The sequence below is a fragment of the Bubalus kerabau genome, chromosome 10, assembly GCF_029407905.1.
Source record: "Bubalus kerabau isolate K-KA32 ecotype Philippines breed swamp buffalo chromosome 10, PCC_UOA_SB_1v2, whole genome shotgun sequence".
Lineage (NCBI taxonomy): Eukaryota > Metazoa > Chordata > Mammalia > Artiodactyla > Bovidae > Bubalus > Bubalus kerabau.
This window is the reverse complement of record NC_073633.1, coordinates 44,608,253-44,623,544: the sequence shown is the minus strand read 5'-3', so window position 1 is coordinate 44,623,544 and position 15,292 is coordinate 44,608,253. Positions and strand designations below refer to the sequence as shown.

Sequence of the window (15,292 nt, the reverse complement as noted above, 5' to 3'; positions counted from 1 at the left end):
ATGTACTATTTTGACACAATTGAAAATATACTATTTTAATTGCAATCTGGAAAGACATTTTGGGACATCTCATTTGGCACAAGTGAAAACAACAGATTCCTCATTTGGCATTGCTTTTACTTATTAAATAAATGAGAAAAACAGCAAAAACTGATGGACTATAAGATACTGGAATAAAGATAGACAATATCATAGAAAGTTTTCTGTAATCAAGAAACAAATTATTGCCAAGATAAATTTCAGATCCCATCAACAGCTTTAATTAATTAAACAAAAATTGTAACTGAAGTTATAAATAGACCCTTGGATTGTTTCCAAATGCACCTAATAGAGAATAATAAATTGTTTGAACTTATTACCAAAAGATTTGAATTTCCAACTGACATGACATGGAGTGCTGATCTCAGTGAAGACCTGAGAGTAGGTATTAACAATGGTGTGTTGGTACACATGTAATAACTGGCTCTCTGGAAAAAAAACATAAAGAAGCTGATTTCTAGTTTTTGCTAGTGGTGTAAATACTTCCATCACAGCCAATCAACCTACCAATATGATATCACTGAGCTCCAAGTTGGAAGCAGAGGCACACAATCAGCTCTTTTGAGTACAGATGGAATTAGTGGAAGATATCTTCATATCTTCCCAACACCACATTGCAAGGACGATACCAACTGTACATTGGTTCACAGGAATTGTCCAATAAATTTTGCAGCCAATCGTGGCCCAAAGAAAACTGACGTTCTTAGATATATGACAGTTCATATGTGAAAAAGAAAGATTTCCCTCAATTTGACAACAATTTTAAAGATGTACATAGCACTAGTGATATTAGTTATGATGTTGAAAGAAACTTTTGCATTTTATCAATGCAAATTTCAATAATCCCACAGAAGGAAACTGAATTGAGTTTTTATTATTCATAAAAATATTAGAAAACAATGGCCAATAGAGAAAAGACCAAAGAGTATGCAGCCAGAAAATATAAGGAAGAAAGGTTTTAAAAGTGGATCAGGCAATTAATGAAAATATATTATTTTTGAAATGTGTGTGTTTTAAGTTTTAATAGCTAGTTATAATTTGCAATTTGTTTTCTCATTCTAAAATAAATATTTTCTTTGTCTTCAATTTTGTATTAATAATTTGCATCTTTTTCCTTAAAGAGGACCCTCAGAATTGTATCAGTTTCAGATCCAACAGGCCCTGAAGGGGCCTCATTATTGATTTACAATTCATCCTGCTGCTGCTGCTGCTGCTAAGCCTCTTCAGTCGTGTCCAACTCTGTGCGACCCCATAGATGGCAGCCCACCAGGATCCGCCGTCCCTGGGATTCTCCAGGCAAGAATACTGGAGCAGGTTGCCATTTCCTTCTCCAATGCATGAAAGAGAAAAGTGAAAGTGAAGTCGCTTAGTCGTGTCTGACTCTTTGCAACCCCATGGACTGCAGCCTACCAGGCTCCTCCATCCATGGATTCTCCTAGAGCCAGCTTAACCATCAGATGTTAAGTGAGTAGACTGCTGCAGTGTTGCTGACATCCAATGGCAAATTTTGAGGAAGAAAAAATTTTAGAAAAAGTGTTCACAAACGAATTGAGTTTTCTTCAAGATCTACCACTTACCAAATCTCACATTTTGGTGAGTATTGTTTCTGAGTATCAATTCACTTCACTTCATTCCAGTCGCTCAGTTGTGTCCGACTCTTTGTGACCCCATGAACCGCAGCACACCAGGCTTCCCTGTCCATTACCAACTCCCGGAGTCCACCCAAACCCATGTCCATTGAGTCAGTGATGACATCCAACCATCTCATCCTCTGTCGTCCCCTTCTCTTCCTGATCAATCTTTCGCAGCACCAGGGTCTTTTCAAATGAGTCAGATCTTCGCATGAGGTGGCCAAAGTATTGGAGTTTCAGCTTTAGCATCAGTCCTTCCAATGAACACCCAGGACTGATTTCCTCTAGGATGGACTGGTTGGATCTCCTTTCAGTCCAGGGGACTCTCAAGAGTCTTCTCCAACACCACAGTTCAAAAGCATCAATTCTTTGGCGCTCAGCTTTCTTCACAGTCCTACTCTCACATCCATACATGACCACTGGAAAAACCATAGCCTTGACTAGATGGACCTTTGTTGGCAAAAAAAAAGTCTCTGCTTTTTAATATGCTGTCTGCTGCTGCTGCTGCTGCTGCTAAGTCGCTTCAGTCGTGTCCGACTCTAAGTCATAACTTTCCTTCCAAGGAGTAAGTGTCTTTTAATTTCATGGCTGCAATCACCATCTGCAGTGATTTTGGAGCCCAGAAAAATAAAGTCAGCCACTGTTTCCACTGTTTCCCCATCTATTTGAGTATCAATTATTCACTTTGAAAATCAGGTTAACTTGCCTTTCCATGCCTTGCAAGATAATTATTTTGGGGAAGTAATGTATGGGAAAATATTTTTATAAAGAGATATATGTCATCCCTGAGCTCAGCTCTACTCAATTTATTAATATATACATGAGTTATGTTGTGGTATTATGGTGAACTTAACAAATGATCTTCAAAACTTACTAAATTTCCAGAAACAGCCTGGTAATATAATTTAATTTTGCTAAAATGACCTATTCAAATGAATTTGTTAAGACACACATTTTTACTAATAAAATACATGCAAAAATAGTTAGTCTACCTCATTCCATAAAGGATATAAGGTGGCTTTCAAATAAGATGGTGAGAAAATAAAGTTTTGGGATATGCTCTGCTCCTGAATGCCTTTAAATTGCCTATAGAACAATTTAAAAATATTATTTTACACAATCTGAAAGAAATATGAAACAGCTATCTTCCAGATTGAGTCAGTATTTTACAAATCCTCCCACTGTCCAGTAAAGAATTACAAATTCTTATTTCTTTGAAATCAAGACTTTTACCAAAAACTGGCAGGCATGTCATGGACTTATTTTGCTCATTTTCATTTGTGCTTTTCCCTGCACCATCACTTTTCCTATGCTGATCACTAGCACTATTTGTAGCTAATCTCCGTTTTGCTGCTTAACTGACTGATATGCTCTTCATAGAAGGGGAACCGATTGCTGTTCCTAGACTGTTTTAACCAAAGCAAAGGAAAAGTAATTTAACATCTTGTGGATGGCTACTTCAGCAAATCATACCTGGGGCCTTTGTTTTTGTATATAAAAGAAAATATACTTCTAAAAAATAAATAAATAAATAAAGACTATTTTATCAGAAGCAGTGAGCCTGTATTTAGGCCTAATTAGCTCCTGAATGTTGACCTCAAGTTATCACAGTAAATAAGCTGAAGCTGCCTTTTATACAGTTCTGTGGTATTAGCTCTTGAATATATAACTAGCACAATGAAATGGACACCTAGAAAATAAATATATCTATATAAGGATCTGTAACTAAGCACGTTATAAAATATATTTTGCCATTATTACAAGAATGTGAAAAGCATTCTTACAGAAACAGCTTAAGAAAAGAAAAATCAGGATATAAGAATGGTACATATAAAATTATTGCAAGAAAACACACCCAAATCTTGTTTATCTTTATATTTTTGTCATGAATTATATGCTAATTCTTCAATAAATTTGTATTATACTTTTAAGTAGAAAATACTATGACTTTTTAAGCCTATTATATTTTAACTCTACTAGATACTATAAACCAGATTTCATTCTCCTCTGTGTTTCAATGCCGCACCATTTATTTACAAATGGATTTTTAGATTTCTAGGGGTGAGGAACAGAAATCCCAGAGCTTTTGAGTCAACTACAAAGCGAGAACTCACAGTCCCCAAGACTTTCCTCACCTTTTACACAAACTGCAAGTTTGGGGGATTTCCAAAAATATCATCTGATTTGATCGTTCACTATAAGAATTCACAGAACTCACTGCAGGTGATTATGCTCACAGTTTGTTGCTGGGAAACAAGACAGACTATAATCAACCAAGGGAGCTTCTATTGCCTTCTCCCCATTGAATCAAGATGCATTATTCTTCTAACATTGATCTGTGACAGAATCAGCAAGAACCTAACCAAAGCAGAAGAGATTAAGAAGAGGTGGCAAGAACATACAGAAAACAATACAAAAAAAGATCTTAATGACCCATATAACTACATTGGTATGGTCCTCACCCAGATCCAGATATCCTGGAGTGTAAAGTCAAGTGAGCTTTAAGAATTATTACTATGAACAAAGCTAGTGGAGGTGATGGAATTCCAGATGAGCTATTTCAAATCCTAAAAGATGATGCTATTAAAGTGCTGCACTCAATATGCCAGCAAATTTGGAAAACTCAGCAATGGCCACATGCAGTGGCACTGGATAAGACTCTTTGAGAGTCCCCTGGACAACAAGGACATCAAAACAGTCAATCCTAAAGGAAATCAACCCTTAGCATTCATTGAAAGGACTGACGCTGAAGCTGAAGCTCCAATACTTCGGCCACCTGATGCAAAGAGCTGACTCACTGGAAAAGACCCTGATGCTGGGAAAGATTGAAAGCAGGAGGAGAAGAGGGGATCAAGGGATGAGATGATTGGATGACATCACCAACTCAAAGGACATGAGTTTGAGCAGACTCTGGGAGATAGTGAAGGACGGAAAGCCTGGCATGCTGCAGTTCATGGGGTCTCAGTGAGGCAGACAGGACTTAGTGACTGAACAAGAACAACACTGCCAACCAGAAAATTTGCCCAAGCCCCAGAGTTTTTATAGAGACTCCATTATACAGCCATGATTGATTGACTGATTGCAAAAGGTTGCTGTAAGTCTCTAAGATAACGATACCTACATCACATTAGCGGTCTTTCTGGCACAGTCAGCCCTCACTCTAAATCACATTGTCAGACCAGCCAATATGACCAAAGTCCTTAGGCAAAAAAAGACACTAGAAATTACCTCCCAGAAGCTTTGTGAAGTGAAAATCAGTCGTGTTCGACTCTTTGCAACTCCATTAACTATACAGTCCATGGAATTCTCCAGGCCAGAATACTGGGGTGGGTAACCTTTCCCTTCTCCAGGGGATCTTCCCCACCCAGGGATCGAATCCAGGTCTCCCGCATTGCAGGCAGATTCTTTACCAGCTGAGCCACAAGGGAAGCCCAGAATCTTTCAGTTCAGTTCAGTCACTCAGTCATGTCCAACTCTTTGTGACCCCATGGACTGCAGCATGCCAGGCTTCCCTGTCCATAACCAACTCCTGTAGCTTGCTCAATCTCATGTCCATCGAGTTGGTGATGCCATCCAACAACCTCATCCTCTGTGATCTCCTTCTCCTGCCTTCAATCTTTTCCAGAATCAGGGTCTTTTCAAATGAGTCAGTTCTTTGCATCAGGTGGCCAAATATTGGAGTTTCAGCTTCAGCATCAGTCCTTCCAATGAATATTCAGGACTGATTTCCTTTAGAACTGACTGGTTGGATCTCCTTGCAGTCCAAGGGACTCTCAAGAGTCTTCTCCAACACCACAGTTCAACAGTATCAATTCTTTGGTGCTCAGCTTTCTTCATACTACAACTCTCACATCCATACATGACCACTGGAAAAACCATAGCTTTGACTAGACAGACATTTGTTGGCAAAGTAATGTCTCTGCTTTTTAATATGCTGTCTAGATTGGTCATAGCTTTTCTTCCAAGGAGCACTTGTCTTATAATGTCATGGCTGCAGTCACCATCTGCAGTGATTTTGGAGCTCAAGGAAAATACAGAAAATTGGGCAGGGCCAAATTCTTTACATAGGGATTAAGCAGGTATTTGTTTACCATGTATACCAATTAGCATGGTAATTTATCTCTCATCTACTTCTTAATGTTTGCTTCCCAGGGAAAAAAACAAAATATGAATGGATTAAAATGTTTGATAGGTGAAGCAAAGCTTTTTGAAAAGCCTTCCAAAGTCAGCACTTTATCAATTGGAATACTTATTTTGTAATTAAAGAATGCTTACATCTAATGTTAAGGATGCTTTCATAAAGAAACACTTTCATAAAGAAACACTTTCACAAAGAAAATGTTCAGTTCAGAGGATAAAGAGGTTATCCATTAAACATACAAGATTCATTCAACTTGAAATACAATTGGGCATCATGGTATGTCAATATGTAATCTCAGTATTTAACTAAACATTTGCTTTAAGCATGTCTGTAAACCTAGTAAACCACATAAAACTTCATATTAATACTATTGGCAAGAAACTTGGGCATCAGGGATAAAATAACAGCATTTTGCCTTTTAAAATAAATGAACGAAGACTTGGATCTAAAGGAGAGAAAGTCCATGTACTCAATATGTGGGAGGACAAGCTTCATACACAGCACCCTGATCCTAAATCTGTGTTTCTGAAATTTTCAGGCTGAATTAAGCCCTTTAATGAACAGGACCCTATGAGGCATTCCCAGGACAGACCCCCTCCTTCCCCACATCCTCTGCTTTAACTCCTCTCTGAAGTACACAGACAATAGTATCTAATGCACATTTCCTGAGTTGTTTTACAGAGGCCAAACTCCTCACCAAATGAAAGAAATTTACTACTTGATGACCAGCAACACAGGGCCCCCAGGCCCACTGAAGCCCAAGGATTGATAAAGTTAACCCCTATGACACCCCCCTGTTACCAACAAGCAATCAGTGAATTGTGTAAGAGTTGATAACTGTACCTAGGGACTCCCCTGCCTCACCTTGCCCTGAAAATGTAAGGAGCATTTGAGCTAAAAGCCATCAGGGAGTTTGGAATTTTTGAGCATCACCAGTCCCAGACTACTTGTATGGCACCTTACAACACTGTACTTTGCTTCACACAGCATGGAGTCAGTAGACTAGCATTACTACACACCAGAAAGCAGATCCAAGTTTTGGTTTGGTAGCATTAAAAGAGAAGGACTTTTAAAGGTATAAGTAGATTATTTATGTTGAGTCAATTAATCTTTAGTATGAAAGTGAAAGTGAAAGTTGCTCAGTCGTGTCACACTTTTTGTGCTCCCATGGACTATACAGTCCATGGAATTCTCCAGGCCAGAATACTGGCGTGGGTAGCCTTTCCCTTCTCCAGGGGATCTTCCCAACCCAGGGATTGAACCCAGGTCTCTTGTATTGCAGGCGGATTCTTTACTAGCTGAGCCAGAAGCAAAGGCCCATCTTTAGTATAGCATTTTTATGTGTATGCTTTTCTATAACATTATGATTATTATATATTATAAATTATATCTTTGTTACAGCATTACTTAAATATTTATAATTTTAAAACTACACATTAACTAAATACCAAAACTGATTAATGGCTTATAAATTCTGTACAAGGATGAAACATGAACAAGTAAAGCTTACAAACTAAACTCAAATTCTAATGAGCATATTTATGCATTACTTCTTCCTGATTTAATCCTCATATATTTTTTCCCCAATTTTATGGAGCAATGTAAAAAAAAAAATTCACTCATCAGAGAAGAATTCATCCTATACCACAAAAGCATAAAGGTTAAGTATATATACTCAGTTCCTAGATACAAAATAAAAAACAGATTCACAAAAGGAGAATAATCAAAATGTATAAAATATCAGTCAAAGAAGAAAATTCACTAGGCCCCCGGGACTAAACAGTTAAAATCACCTGACTGTGTTTCTATTCAGAGAATATACATTTCTCAAACAGATAAAGAAGACCATTGTGAATCAGGTGTGTGAGACATGAGCTAAGCGGGACCACACCTTAGCCACGACAATAGACAAAATTGGCTCACTTGAAGAAAAGGCCAGCATAACCATGACTCTTTTATAGTCACAACTCAACTCTAGGAAAATGCAGCCAAGTTGCTCATCTAGACCCTTAAAAATATTGAGATTACAGCTCCCATGGTGAAGTTACTAAAAAACACAGATGAAAATGACTGTTCATCATCAGTGGAGGCTTCACACTTCATTGAGAGCCCAAGTGGGAACATGCTCTCTGAATCACAGTATATTGTCAAACACCAAGTGATGGAACGCTACTTAATGACTCAGTGATCAACAATGCAGGCGGTCCCAGCAGCAGGAGAAGGTATCCAGGGTGCACGTCAGTCAATACATTAGACTCCAGTGCATATTCTTTGAGAACAAAATCAGGTTTAGCTCTTTGTGAAATGTTTGAACTGTGAAATCAAAGAAGGAAAGGAAATACTGCACTGAACTGATACACAGAACTGTTCTTTTCTAGGCTTTGCATGAAGGCAGAGGATACTGGGAATTTGATTGTATTTTTAATACTATACAGTGCTAATTCTAAGTACATAAAGGCTGCCTTGATGAATAATACATAATCAGTAAGTACAGAATAGTGCAGATTTCTTCTATGGGAATTATGGAACAGGAATGTGAAACCATGGAGGAAAGACTTCACAGCCTGAATCATTGTCTAAACATGTTTCCCTGCCTGCTTTTTAAGGGCTCCAAGAAAATGATCTTTCCCTACCTATGCCAAAATGCATTATTCTAACATGATTATTAGCTTTAGTCAAATTTGTTTTTTCTATTTTTCTTGGGTATGCACAGCAAAATGGTAGCATGCTAGAGCCAGCTACCCAGTGACACACAGGAGCTTACTGTGTGTCTCTTGCCATTTCATGTTCATTATCACAGTGGTGGCTGAAACTGATAATGGAGTATCTACACTAGAGATATCAACAAGCACGACAAGTTGGGGGCCCCTCACCCCACTCCTCAAGGGGCAGGTTGTTAAGCATTGACCAACATAGTTGTCCCTCAGTAGTCCTGGGTACTAATTAAAAAACTGTACTATGGGTCACACAATTTGTCAAAAATAGGGAGCAAAACCAATGACCTAAACAAATTTCTTGTTCTCCTAGATCTAATCAATCTTATGCAGTTGCCATGCCCCTTTCTCACCTGATTCCTTACTTCACTTTCATATATTCTAATTATTCTTTAAGACATCTCTATTTTATATGTCACTCTTGCCTGGAAAATCCCATGGATGGAGGAACCTGGTGGGCTGTAGTCCATGGGGTCGCTAAGAGTTGGACACGACTGAGCGACTTCACTTTCACTTTTCACTTTCATGCATTGGAGAAGGAAATGGCAACCTATTCCAGTGTTCTTGCCTGGAGAATCCCAGGGATGGCAGAGCCTGGTGGGCTGCAGTCTATGGGGTCGGACACGACTGAAGTGATTTAGCAGCAGCAGCAGTGTCTCCCTTTGCTAAACTTTTATTGCAATTACCAAAGTAATAAATTTTATAAATGAGATCTAAATTATTTCCCATGTGTTTCTTCTTGACCATATTTCAGGTTATTTCAAAGCAGATAAGTTTTAAACTTTGTTGCAAGATTTGCTTAGAATGAAGCACATTGTGGGTACCAGGAGTTGGGAGACAGAGGAACACTCAAAACTTTGGAACTGATTGAGGATAATGCTTTTAATAGAAGAATAGTAGAATGGTGTAGCTCGGCCATTTTCCACAGGCTCCCCTCTAATATCTGTAGGACTAAGACGAAAAGAGTCTAAACAGAGAACCCCAGTCTGGCTCTCCCCTTCACTTCCCATCCTCTGACTCCAGCCTACAACTGTAAGGGGGCCCATGTTTAAATGTGGTAGGGTGATCAACCCCCTCATTTTGCCTTGGATTGAGGGGTTCGGGGGAATGCAGGGCTTTAAAACTGGTACAGTCCCAGGCAAACAGTGATCAGTCATCTTTTGGATTAAGGAAAGAGGGTTATGCAAGCAGGTCCAGATAGTCACAGATCTGCTGGTCAGAGATTTCTAGGGTTTTGAAACCACAAAGCATGACCTAGACAGGTGATGGTGAGTGTGAGATAGCACATGAACTGCAGCTGGGTACCTTCCTTTGACCTCACATATTCATCTCTTCCAGAACTATGATATATTCTGGGCATGTAGTAGTAAAAAAAAGATATAAATATGTTTTTAAAGTGAAAGATATTACAAACATATTCAAGGTACATTCACTTACTTTCTTCAGTGTTGAAAAGCCTTCCTTCCTGACTTCCCTGCATCCATTTTTTTGGCCCCTTACAGTCTATCGTGCGTGTGTGCTCTACTGCTCAGTCATGTCCATCTCTTTGCAACCCCATGGACTGTAACCTGTCAGGCTCCTTGGTCTATTGGATTTTTCAGACAATAATAATGGAGTGGGTTGCCATTTCCTTCTCAAGGGGATCTTCCCAACCCAGGGATGGAGCCTGCATCTCCTGCGACTCCTGCACTGGCAAGCTGGCTCTTTACCACTGAGCCACCCGGGAAGCCCCCACTCTATTGACTATATCATATATATCAAGTGATAAAACCTGTGTAAAGCTACTCTGTTCTCAAACAGAAGAGTAGGATCACTACCTTGTTAAAATGGCCCTTGTGACATGAAAGCCCCCCCCGCCCCCCTGCCGCTCCCACTGGAGTCACATTATGCCACTCACCTCCTCATTCATAGTCATATGGCCCTTATTCTAGTTCCTTCCTCAAATGGTCCATGTTCTTCCTGCTTTACTGTCTCTGCAAAACCAGGCTCCATGTGCTCTTATCACTATGTGAAGCCTGTTTCATTTTTCCTGTCCAATCCTCAGTCAAGATGAGGGTTTCATCCCAGGCTTTCAGACCTCACCTTGCCTTTCCTTTTTGCCATAATTTGTACTTTGTAATATGATGACATATTATCTGAATAACATATAGTGTATCCTGTAGACTTGTAAACCCAGTGAGGGCAGTGCAATGTTACTTGCTGTTCTATTTCCACAGATAGTAGTTTATACAGTTAATAGAAGAGCAAAATAGAAAGGCAGAAAAGATGGAAGGAATGGGAATTAAGCAAGCTTCTACATAATGTGGGGAAGTTCACTACACTAGGAGTTTTAATATTTCTACTCTAACATGGGTATTTTATAAAACCTCACTTTAAGAGCAGGAGTTATTTTCTCACAACTTATGTTTCCCTGTTAAACAGAAAGCACTAGCAGAATATATTCACACTGGAAGGATTTTTTTCCATGATGTCATGGATTTGTGAAAGAGCAAAAAGGAATCAAACAACTAGAAAAATCCAAATAGAGATTCACGACCCAGATAAATAGGCTGATGTGATCACCAATATAGAGCCAGATATCCTGGAATGCGATGTCACATGGGCCTTAGGAAACATCACTACAAACAAAGCTAGTGGAGGTGATGGAATTCCAGTTGAGCTATTTCAAATCCTCAAAGATGATGCTGTGAAAGTGCTGCACTCAGTATGTCAGCATATTTGGAAAACTCAGCAGGGGCCACAGGACTCAAAAAGGTCAGTTTTCATTCCAATCCCAAAGAAAGGCAATGCCAAAGAATGCTCAAACTACTGCACAATTGCACTCATCTCACACGCTAGTAAAGTAATGCTCAAAATTCTCCAAGCTAGGCTTCAGTAATATGTGAACCATGAACTTCCAGATGTTCAAGCTGGATTTAGAAAAGGCAGAGGAACCAGAGATCAAATTGTCAATATCCACTGTATCATCGAAAAAGCAAGAGAGTTCCTGAAAAACATCTACTTCTGCTTTATTGACTATGCCAAAGACTTTGACTGTGTGTACCACAACAAACTGTGGAAAATTCTTAAAGAGATGGGAATACCAGGCCACCTGACCTGCCTCTTGAGAAATCTGTATGCAAGTCAGGAAGCAACAGTTAGAATTGGACATAAACAATAGACTGGTTCCAAATAGGAAAAGGAGTACGTCAAGGCTGTATATTGTCACCCTGCTTGTTTAACTTATATGCAGAGTACATCATGAGAAATGCTGGGCAGGATGAAGCACAAGCTGGAATCAAGACTGCCGGAAGAAATATCAATAACCTCAGATATGCAGATGACACCACTCTTGTGACAGAAAGTGAAGAAGAACTAAAGAGCCTCTTGTTCAAAGTGAAAGAGGAGAGTGAAAAAGTTGGCTTAAAGCTCAACATCAAGAAAACTAAGATTATGGCATCTGGTCCCATCACTTCATGGCAAATAGATGGGGAAACAGTTTTTTGGGCTCCAAAATCACTGCAGATGGTGACTGCAGCCATGAAATTAAAAGACGCTTGCTTCTTGGAAGAAAAGTTATGACCAACCTAGACAGCATATTAAAAAGCAGAGACATTACTTTGCCAACAAAGGTCCGTCTAGTCAAAGCTATTGTTTTTCCAGTAGTCATGTATGGATCTGAGAGTTGGGACTATAAAGAAAGCTAAGGGCTGAAGAATTGATGCTTTTGAACTATGGTCTTGGAGAAGACTCTTGACAGTCCTTTGGACTGCAAGGAGATCCAACCAGTCAATACTAAAGGAAATTAGTCCTGAATATTCATTGAAAGGACTAATGGTAAAGCTGAAACTTCTGTACTTTTGCCACCTGATGCGAAGAGCTGATTCACTGGAAAAGAACCTGATGCTGGGAAAGATTGAAGGCAGGAGGGGAAGGGGACGACAGAGGGTAAGATGGCTGGATGGCATCACAGACTCAATGGACATGAGTTTGAGTAAACTCCAGGACTTGGTGATGGACAGGGAGGCCTGTTGTGCTGCAGTCCATGGGATCACAAAGAGTCAGACACGACTGACCAACTGAACTCAACTGACTGACTAATTGTAGATTCTCTCCCTCTCATTTCTCTCTTTCCCCACACTCTGATCCTGATCATAATATTTTTATAAAATCAAATAATAGAAGAAAACAAACTATGAAGCTCTTTCTCAGTAAGGTGTAATACATTAATAAAGCATAAATAGCTACTTTGTGTGTGTGTGTGTGTGTGGCCTTGCCTCCTGGCTTGTGGAATCTTAGCTCCCTAACCAAGGACAGAACACAGACCCGACAGTGAAAGTGCCAAGTCCTAACAACTGGACCATGGAGGAATTCCCAACAGTTACTTTTTATACAGTTCCCAGAAGCAGCAACATTTGAAAATGCAAACAGCCTTAAAGTTAAAACGTTTAGTTGGTATTCCAATATTATGGATGACATTTTGACAATAAAATCCTTCCACGTGATTAATAAATAAATAAAACCAAACTCATGTTTCTAAAACAATTATCAAGCAACATGTACAACAGATAACTTCTCCTTCTCCCCCCTACTTTCATCTCTTCCTGAGCCTCACCAGGAAGCTCATACCAAGAAACCACTTTATCCATGAAGGTGAGCACATACTCTGACAAATAGCAATTGATCTACAATCGGTGATAGGAGATGTGAGCTCTTGCATTATTTGAACAAACCAGACACAAAGTATATTTACTAGGTAGAGAGCCCTTCCTCATTCAAATTCTGGGAAAGTACATATTTTATACCTATGACAAACCTTACAGCAAACATTTTAGGCTCAAGATGAACAGGAGGAAGGAAACAGCCTTACAGGGCCGCTGCTGGAAAGCTCACTGCTTCACCAGGATGCCTGCATGCCAATATATTCAATAGCCTCTCTGCTGCTAAGTCACTTCAGTTGTGTCCGGCTCTGCCTGACCCCATAAATGGCAGCCCACCAGGTTCCCCTGTCCCTGGGATTCTCCAGGCAAAAACACTGGAGTTGAGTCAATAGCCTCTCGGTCCTGCTCATTTTTCAAATCTCCCACACGCATGCGTAGAGTATATCTGCATCTATGGTGGGGATGTTGTGAAAGAGAGTCTTCAAGTACTCTATGGTTCCCGCACCTAAAGATGGGCAATGTACATATAGCACATGCGCAGGCATGAGCGAGAGCGCCTCCTTCACTACTACGCACTTCAGAGATTCTTCCTGTTGTCATGGGCCGCCGCCCTGCCCGTTGTTACCGGTACTGTAAGAATAAGCCTTACCCAAAGTCTCGCTTCTGCCGAGGTGTCCCCGATGCCAAGATCCGCATCTTTGACCTGGGTCGGAAGAAGGCCAAAGTGGATGAGTTCCCACTCTGTGGCCACATGGTGTCTGATGAATATGAGCAGCTCTCTTCCGAAGCCCTGGAGGCCGCCCGAATTTGTGCCAACAAGTACATGGTGAAAAGTTGCGGCAAAGATGGCTTTCACATTCGAGTGCGACTCCATCCATTCCATGTCATCCGCATCAACAAGATGTTGTCCTGTGCTGGTGCTGACAGGCTTCAGACAGGTATGCGAGGTGCCTTTGGAAAGCCCCAGGGTACGGTGGCCCGAGTCCACATTGGTCAAGTCATCATGTCCATCCGCACCAAGCTTCAGAACAAGGAACATGTGATTGAAGCTTTACGCAGGGCCAAGTTCAAGTTCCCTGGGCGCCAGAAGATTCATATCTCCAAGAAATGGGGCTTTACCAAGTTTAATGCTGATGAATTTGAAGACAAAGTGGCTAAGAAGCGCCTCATTCCCGATGGTTGCGGAGTCAAATATGTCCCCAACCGTGGACCTTTGGACAAGTGGCGAGCTCTGAACTCCTGAGGTCTTTGACAACACTGCCAACTTTGGCCATGCTGGTCTAAATTTTGTTCACCAATAAATTGTATTTACTGGCAAAAAGTAATTGTTGATTTTTTAATATTTTAAACATTTAAAAATATCCAATTTTTAAAACATAGACTACTAGAGAAATAATTTTTCTATTAAAATTATCAGAAAGAATTTAAATAACAAATGATAATTTACTTTCAAGTGAACGATTTGTTTGCCATTCATAGGGAAAGCTATTGCAGTTCTAATTCATGCTGTTAACCTAGAGAGCCAAGGGAAATATGTAAGAAGTTTTGTTTTTAGAGAAGTCATAAATTACACAGTTATTACCTTGAATAAAAAAGTAGGGAAGAATCTGAGATTTACAGAAAAGAATTACTTTTATAGAAAATAATAGGAATGAAAATCATGGTAGGCATTAGTCATGTTTCAACTATGATCTCTTTGAAATGAAAAAGTCTAATAAACTTGTTGCTTAGGTTTTCCTTATACATTTCTGCACATTGTCTTTCTTTAGAACTACCTATCAACTCCAACTATCAGCCTTGGGACAATTGGGGATCACTGCAAAAGATTTCCCCAGACAAGCCTTTCATTATCTCACACTCAAGAGAGGACAATCCAATCTTTTCTTCATCACAGAAAGGTCACAGGTTGACTTCCAAGTTCATATTGCTTGACCTGAGTCCCAGTAGAATGAACATAAAAGAAAATGACACTAAATCAGGTATCTGTGCAGATTTAAAAGATCCCAGAGATAATTTGCAATCTGTCGGTGCTTGCCCTACATTAGAGTTATGTTGTGGATGCAAGTGGGGTTTTTAGTTGTTTATGTTTTAGTTTAGAAATTACATAAACTAAAGTTTCTGGGTCTC

General features: G+C 39.7%; 1 protein-coding gene across 1 annotated transcript; it reads left to right on the top strand.

The window, feature by feature from the left end:
* Positions 1-13,702: 13,702 nt before the first annotated feature.
* Positions 13,703-14,472, top strand: RPL10L (ribosomal protein L10 like). Its single transcript, XM_055536384.1, has one exon. It carries the CDS (start codon positions 13,764-13,766, stop codon positions 14,406-14,408), a length of 645 nt encoding a protein of 214 aa, XP_055392359.1. The 5' UTR covers positions 13,703-13,763; the 3' UTR covers positions 14,409-14,472.
* The last annotated feature ends 820 nt before the right edge of the window (positions 14,473-15,292 follow it).